Source organism: Oncorhynchus gorbuscha, unplaced genomic scaffold (assembly GCF_021184085.1).
Source record: "Oncorhynchus gorbuscha isolate QuinsamMale2020 ecotype Even-year unplaced genomic scaffold, OgorEven_v1.0 Un_scaffold_8815, whole genome shotgun sequence".
In the NCBI taxonomy this organism is placed as follows: Eukaryota; Metazoa; Chordata; class Actinopteri; order Salmoniformes; family Salmonidae; genus Oncorhynchus; species Oncorhynchus gorbuscha.
In genome coordinates, this window is record NW_025751914.1 from 1 (window position 1) to 8520 (window position 8520).

Sequence of the window (8520 nt, forward strand, 5' to 3'; positions counted from 1 at the left end):
CAGATACTGTTCCTCATGGGAGGTAAGAGGACAGCACAGATACTGTTCCTCATGGGAGGTAGAGGACAACATAGATACTGTTCCTCATGGGAGGTAAGAGGACAACATAGATACTGTTCCTCATGGGAGGTAAGAGGACAACAGATACTGTTCCTCATGGGAGGTAAGAGGACAACATAGATACTGTTCCTCATGGGAGGTAAGAGGACAACATAGACATAAGAGGGACACAGATACTGTTCCTCATGGGAGGTAAGAGACAACATAGTACTGTTCCTCATGGGAGGTATGAGGACATCACAGATACTGTTCCTCATGGGAGGTAAGAGGACAACACACTGTTCCTCATGGGAGGTAAGAGGACAGCACAGATACTGTTCCCCATGGGAGGTAAGAGGACAACAGAGATACTGTTCCTCATGGGAGGTAAGAGACAGCACACTCTATACACACCGACTCTATACACACCGACTCTATACACACCGGGGTTGCTGTGAAAGAGCATAGCATCAACAGCCACATCGAGGACTGATTGTGTGGTGTGGAGGTGCTGAGGGAACTCTCATTAGTAGTGCTGGTGACTCTGATTAACAGCCTGCATTCTCCATGCCCCCCACACACACACAGGGAGACAGTGGCGGTAACATCACACTAATAAATTATGTCATGCACGGCAGAAGGGGGGAGAGAGAGAGAGAGGAGGGAGCGAGGGAGAGGGGGAGGGAGAGAGAGAGGGGGAGAGAGAGGAGGAGAGAGAGAGGGAGAGAGAGAGAGAGAGAGAGAGAGAGAGAGAGAGAGAGAGAGAGAGAGAGAGAGAGAGAGAGAGAGAGAGATGGTTACAATATAAGAAAAACAGAGGGAATAAAGCAGGTCAGATTACTGTGGCCAGGTCAGATTACTGTGGCCAGGTCAGATTACTGTGGCCCGGTCAGATTACTGTGGCCAGGTCAGATTACTGTGGCCAGGTCAGATTACTGTGGCCAGGTCAGATTACTGTGGCCCGGTCAGATTCAAGTTGATTGATTGTTACAAAGTTTTACTGATGTTATAGTACGTGCAGAGAAATTACTATAGTTCCGGGCAGGGTACTGGGGGGGAGGCTAGTAACAGTGACTATAGTTCAGGGTACTGGGGGAGACTAGTAACAGTGAATATAGTTCAGGTACTGGGGAGACTAGTAACAGTGACTATAGTTCAGGGTACTGGGGGAGGCTAGTAACAGTGACTATAGTTCAGGGTACTGGGGGAGGCTAGTAACAGTGACTATAGTTCAGGGTACTGGGGAGACTAGTAACAGTGACTATAGTTCAGGGTACTGGGGAGACTAGTAACAGTGACTATAGTTCAGGGTACTGGGGGAGACTAGTAACAGTGACTATAGTTCAGGGTACTGGGGGAGGCTAGTAACAGTGACTATAGTTCAGGGCAGGGTACTGGGGGAGACTAGTAACAGTGACTATAGTTCAGGTACTGGGGAGGCTAGTAACAGTGACTATAGTTCAGGGTACTGGGGGGAGGCTAGTAACAGTGACTATAGTTAAGGGTACTGGGGGAGACTAGTAACAGTGACTATAGTTCAGGGTACTGGGGGGGAGGCTAGTAACAGTGACTATAGCTCAGGGTACTGGGGGAGACTAGTAACAGTGACTATAGTTCAGGGTACTGGGGAGACTAGTAACAGTGACTATAGCTCAGGGTACTGGGGGGAGGCTAGTAACAGTGACAATAGTTCAGGGTACTGGGGGGAGACTAGTAACAGTGACTATAGTTCAGGGCAGGGTACTGGGTGGAGACTAGTAACAGTGACTATAGTTCAGGGTACTGGGGGGAGACTAGTAACAGTGACTATAGTTCAGGGTACTGGGGGGAGACTAGTAACAGTGACTATAGTTCAGGGTACTGGGGGGAGGCTAGTAACAGTGACTATAGTTGACCGCACCAAATTCCCTTCCTGTAACACCGGGTGTTGTAGATGTCCTGGAGGGCAGGCAGTGTGAACCCAGTGATGCGTTGACCGCACCACCCTCTGGAAATTCCCTGCAGTTGTAGGCAGGTTGCAGTTGCCGAACCAGGCTGTTATACATTCTGACAGGATCCTTTCAATGGTGCATCTGTATAAACCCTTGAGGGTCATAGTCATAGGGGGCCAAGCCACATTGGAAGAGGTTGAAGAGGTGCTGTTGTTCCTTCTTCACCGTGCTGTCAGTGTGAAGAGACAATTTCAGGGTGTCAGTGACGTGCATGCCGAGGTACCCGAAACTTTTGACCCTATGCCCTGTAGATGTGGATGGGGGGGCGGCCCTGTAGATGTGGATGGGGGGGCGGCCCTCTCACCGACTGGGGGGGCTTCCCGTGTTGTGGATCAGCGAGGCGGAGGTGTTGTTGCCTACTCTCACCACCTGGGGGGGCTTCCCGTGTTGTGGATCAGCGAGGCGGAGGTGTTGTTGCCTACTCTCACCACCTGGGGGGGCTTCCGGTGTTGTGGATCAGCGAGGCGGAGGTGTTGTTGCCTACTCTCACCACCTGGGGGGGCTTCTCGTGTTGTGGATCAGCGAGGCGGAGGTGTTGTTGCCTACTCACCACCTGGGGGGGCTTCCGGTGTTGTGGATCAGCGAGGCGGAGGTGTTGTTGCCTACTCTCACCACCTGGGGGGGCTTCTCGTGTTGTGGATCAGCGAGGCGGAGGTGTTGTTGCCTACTCTCACCACCTGGGGGGGCTTCCGGTGTTGTGGATCAGCGAGGCGGAGGTGTTGTTGCCTACTCTCACCACCTGGGGGGGCTTCCGGTGTTGTGGATCAGCGAGGCGGAGGTGTTGTTGCCTACTCTCACCACCTGGGGGGGCTTCCGGTGTTGTGGATCAGCGAGGCGGAGGTGTTGTTGCCTACTCTCACCACTTGGGGGGGGCTTCACGTGTTGTGGATCAGCGAGGCGGAGGTGTTGTTGCCTACTCTCACCACCTGGGGGGGCTTCCGGTGTTGTGGATCAGCGAGGCGGAGGTGTTGTTGCCTACTCTCACCACCTGGGGGGGCTTCTCGTGTTGTGGATCAGCGAGGCGGAGGTGTTGTTGCCTACTCTCACCACCTGGGGGGGCTTCTCGTGTTGTGGATCAGCGAGGCGGAGGTGTTGTTGCCTGGTGGGGGCATCGTCCGTGGATCTATTGGGGGTGGTATGCAAATTGTAGTGGGTGTCGGGTAAGGTAGAGTTGATATGATCCTTGACTAGTCTCTCAAAGTCATTTAGCTCAGTGCTACGGGGCGATAGTCATTTAGTTCGGTGCTACGGGGCGATAGTCATTTAGCTCAGTGCTACGGGGCGATAGTCATTTAGCTCAGTGCTACGGGGCGATAGTCATTTAGTTCGGTGCTACGGGGTGATAGTCATTTAGTTCGGTGCTACGGGGCGATAGTCATTTAGTTCGGTGCTACGGGGCGATAGTCATTTAGTTCAGTGCTACGGGCGATAGTCATTTAGTTCGGTGCTCGGGGTGATAGGTGCTACGGGGTGATAGTCATTTAGTTCGGTGCTACGGGGCGATAGTCATTTAGTTCGGTGCTACGGGCGATAGTCATTTAGCTCAGTGCTACGGGGCGATAGTCATTTAGTTCGGTGCTACGGGGCGATAGTCATTTAGTTCGGTGCTACGGGGCGATAGTCATTTAGTTCGGTGCTACGGGGCGATAGTCATTTAGTTCGGTGCTACGGGGCGATAGTCATTTAGCTCAGTGCTACGGGGCGATAGTCATTTAGTTCGGTGCTACGGGGCGATAGTCATTTAGTTCGGTGATACGGGGCGATAGTCATTTAGTCCGGTTTAGTCATTTAGCTCAGTGCTACGGGGCGATAGTCATTTAGTTCGGTGGTACGGGCGATAGTCATTTAGTTCGGTGCTACGGGGCGATAGTCATTTAGCTCGGTGCTACGGGGCGATAGTCATTTAGCTCAGTGCTACGGGGCGATAGTCATTTAGTTCGGTGCTACGGGGCGATAGTCATTTAGCTCAGTGCTACGGGGCGATAGTCATTTAGTTCGGTGCTACGGGGCGATAGTCATTTAGCTCAGTGCTACGGGGCGATAGTCATTTAGTTCGGTGATACTGGGCGATAGTCATTTAGTTCGGTGCTACGGGGCGATAGTCATTTAGCTCAGTGCTACGGGGCGATAGTCATTTAGTTCGGTGGTACGGGGCGATAGTCATTTAGTTCGGTGCTACGGGGCGATAGTCATTTAGCTCGGTGCTACGGGGCGATAGTCATTTAGCTCAGTGCTACGGGGCGATAGTCATTTAGTTCGGTGCTACGGGGCGATAGTCATTTAGCTCAGTGCTACGGGGCGATAGTCATTTAGTTCGGTGCTACGGGGCGATGGTCATTTAGTTTGGTACTACGGGGCGATAGTCATTTAGCTCAGTGCTACGGGGCGATAGTCATTTAGTTCGGTGCTACGGGGCGATAGTCATTTAGCTCAGTGCTACGGGGCGATAGTCATTTAGCTCAGTGCTACGGGGCGATAGTCATTTAGTTCAGTGCTACGGGGCGATAGTCATTTAGCTCAGTGCTACGGGGCGATAGTCATTTAGCTCAGTGCTACGGGGCGATAGTCATTTAGTTCGGTGCTACGGGGCGATAGTCATTTAGTTCGGTGCTACGGGCCGATAGTCATTTAGCTCAGTGCTACGGGGCGATAGTCATTTAGTTCGGTGCTACGGGGCGATAGTCATTTAGTTTAGTGCTACGGGGCGATAGTCATTTAGCTCAGTGCTACGGGGCGATAGTCATTTAGCTCAGTGCTACGGGGCGATAGTCATTTAGCTCAGTGCTACGGGGCGATAGGCATTTAGTTCGGTGCTACGGGGTGATAGTCATTTAGCTCAGTGCTACGGGGTGATAGTCATTTAGCTCAGTGCTACGGGCGATAGTCATTTAGTTCGGTGCACGGGGTGATAGTCATTTAGCTCAGTGCTGCGGGGTGATAGTCATTTAGCTCAGTGCTACGGGGCGATAGTCATTTAGTTCGGGCTACGGGGTGATAGTCATTTAGCTCAGTGCTACGGGGTGATAGTCATTTTCAGTGCTACGGGGCGATAGTCATTTAGTTCGGTGCTACGGGGTGATAGTCATTTAGTTCGGTGCTACGGGGCGATAGTCATTTAGTTCGGTGCTACGGGCGATAGTCATTTAGCTCAGTGCTACGGGGCGATAGTCATTTAGTTCGGTGCTACGGGGCGATAGTCATTTAGTTTAGTGCTACGGGGCGATAGTCATTTAGCTCAGTGCTACGGGGCGATAGTCATTTAGCTCAGTGCTACGGGGCGATAGTCATTTAGCTCAGTGCTACGGGGCGATAGGCATTTAGTTCGGTGCTACGGGGTGATAGTCATTTAGCTCAGTGCTACGGGGTGATAGTCATTTAGCTCAGTGCTACGGGGCGATAGTCATTTAGTTCGGTGCTACGGGGTGATAGTCATTTAGCTCAGTGCTACGGGGTGATAGTCATTTAGCTCAGTGCTACGGGGCGATAGTCATTTAGTTCGGTGCTACGGGGTGATAGTCATTTAGCTCAGTGCTACGGGGTGATAGTCATTTAGCTCAGTGCTACGGGCGATAGTCATTTAGTTCATTTAGTTCGGTGCTACGGGGTGATAGTCATTTACGGGACGGGGAGATTCAATATGTCCGTAAACACTCCAGCCAGCTGGTTTGCACATACCCATTGGGTCCTGGTCAGAAGTAGTGTCCTATACAGGGTTGTTGAGTGCCATTGGGTCCTGGTCAGAAGTAGTGTCCTATACAGGGGTGTTGGGTGCCATTGGGGACACAGCCCAGTGGTGTTACACACCCAGCTCACATAGTCAGGGTGGAATTACACCCTCAATCTACACACACAAGAGAGGAACTGTTGGGAAAAAAGTAATGTATTTTAATGCTGTACAATGTTGACAGTTTTTTTTTTTGTACAAAATGTTCACAGTCTGAATGTGTTGGAAATTGGTTCTCCAAAATAATGATGATAGGAATGTTGTATTATATTACTGATAAACGGTTTCACACTCAAACACCAAGTGAACATCGTTCTTATTGCATCACTGTAACCCTCTCCCTCCCTCCCTCCCTCCCTCCCTCCCTCCCTCCCTCCCTCTTCCCACCTCCTCTCTCTCTCTCTCTCTCCCTCTTCCCACCTCCTCTCTCTCTCTCTCTCTCCCTCTTCCCACCTCCTCTCTCTCTCTCTCCCTCTTCCCACCTCCTCTCTCTCTCTCTCTCTCCCTCTTCCCACCTCCTCTCTCTCTCTCTCCCTCTTCCCACCTCCTCTCTCTCTCTCTCTCTCCCTCTTCCCACCTCCTCTCTCTCTCTCTCTCTCTCCCTCTTCCCACCTCCTCTCTCTCTCTCTCTCTCCCTCTTCCCACTTCCTCTCTCTCTCTCTCCCTCTTCCCACCTCCTCTCCCTCCCTCCCTCCCTCCCTCCCTCCCTCCCTCTTCCCACCTCCTCTCTCCCCCTCTTCCCACCTCCTCTCTCTCCCTCTTCCCACCTCCTCTCTCTCTCTCTCCCTCTTCCCACCTCCGCTCTCCCTCTTCCCACCTCCTCTCTCTCCCTCTTCCCACCTCCTCTCTCTCTCTCTCTCCCTCTTCCCACCTCCGCTCTCCCTCTTCCCACCTCCTCTCTCTCCCTCTTCCCACCTCCTCTCTCTCTCTCTCCCTCTTCCCACCTCCTCTCTCCCTCCCTCCCTCTTCCCACCTTCTCTCTCTCTCCCTCTTCCCACCTCCTCTCTCTCTCTCTCCCTCTTCCCACCTCCTCTCTCCCACTCTCCCTCTCTCCCTCCCTCCCTCTCCCCACCTCTTCTCTCTCCCTTCTCTCCTTCTCTCCCTATCCCCACCTTCTCCCTCGCTCCTTTCCCTAACCTCCCTCTCTCCACCCCTCCCCTCTCCTTTATCTTCCCCTACTCTCTCCCTCGACACCTCCCGTCTTACCCTCTCCCCACCTCCCCCTCTCTCTCTCTCCTCCCCAGGCACATTCTGTATAATCTCTCTCTGTACCTGCGTGGCGGGGATCAACTTCGAGCTGTCCCGTTATCCTCGCTATCTGTACGGCCTGCCGGACGACATCGGCCACGGCTACGGCTGGTCTATGTTCTGCGCCTGGGGAGGTCTGGGGCTCACCCTCATCGCTGGTTTCTTCTGCACCCTGGCTCCCTCCGTCCAGCCCATCCCTCGATCCACCTGCCCCAAGTCGAGGCAGGAGAACGGGACGGTCTGCTAGAGGGACTGGGATGGAGGATAGAGGGGCTGGAGGTCCAGTCCTAGATAGATAGCACCTTTAACCACACAGGACAGCCGTAACAAAGAGAATTTAACAAATAAAAATGTAACAATGAGTTGACAAATCCATGCATTCATTTAATTAACCATTTACTGGCCACTTAAATACAATGTTTTGTTTTTTCTTTTTTAAAGTGTGTGTGTGTGTATGTATAAACATGTTTAAAGTGTGTGTGTGTGTGTATAAACATGTTTAAAGTGTGTGTGTGTGTATAAACATGATCTGGTTTCTTGAAAAACAATTGTTGTTTTTTTTAAAACACACGAACTGACAGAAAAATCTAATCATCGATCTGAAGTTGTGCTGGAGGGGGGTTTGTAGTCGGGGAGCGGATGTTGTGATGCTTGAAATGGATGTACCATGAAACGGCCTTCTGGGAGGAACGAGAGGAACCTTTCAATGAACGATGACAGACGGATGGACAACAAGGGACGGGAGTGACAACAACGGGGGGACATATTGGACATTACACTTTTCAGCAGGAACATTAAGTCTGAACCTCAGAGGAACTCATCATGGTGACCAGCCTCTACCCCTTCCACAACAAGGGATGGGAGTTACAAGAACAACAGTCTGAACCTCAGAGGAACTAACTCATCATGGTGACCAGCCTCCACAACAAGGAGAATAACTGAAACTCTGTTGTTGCTGAGGGGAGGACGGCTCATCATAATGGCTTGAGCGGACTAAATGGAATGGCATCAAACACATGGAAATCATGGAAACCAAACCATTCAAACACATGGAAACCATGGAAACCAAAAACCATTCAAACACATGGAAACCAAACCATTCAAACACATGGAAACCAAACCATTCAAACACATGGAAACCAAACCATTCAAACACATGGAGACCACGGAAACCAAACCATTCAAACACATGGAAACCATGGAAACCAAACCATTCAAACACATGCAAACCATGGAAACCAAACCATTCAAACACATGGAAACCAAACCATTCAAACACATGGAGACCATGGAAACCAAACCATTCCATACCATTCCACCTATTTCCTCTCAAGCCATTTACCACGAACCCATCCTCCCCAATTAAGGTGCCACCAACCTCCTGTGTCGAAGAGGGTTAAATCAACACTAACTGAGAGGGTCAAAGGTTGGAGTATTATAAAGAGCACATCCTGTTCTAAAGAGACACCTCAGCTTGTTGGGAGACTTCCGATTGGACTAGCTGTGTGTTCCTCAGAT

General features: G+C 51.2%; 1 protein-coding gene across 1 annotated transcript; it reads left to right on the top strand.

Annotated features, from left to right (window-relative positions):
* Positions 1-9: 9 nt before the first annotated feature.
* LOC124030017 (transmembrane protein 178B) lies at positions 10-7321 on the top strand (the record flags this gene model as incomplete). Its single annotated transcript, XM_046341537.1, has 2 exons — positions 10-22; positions 6999-7321. Coding segments are annotated over 2 exons (264 nt in total), but the record flags the coding sequence as incomplete, so codon positions are not given.
* Positions 7322-8520: the final 1199 nt, after the last annotated feature.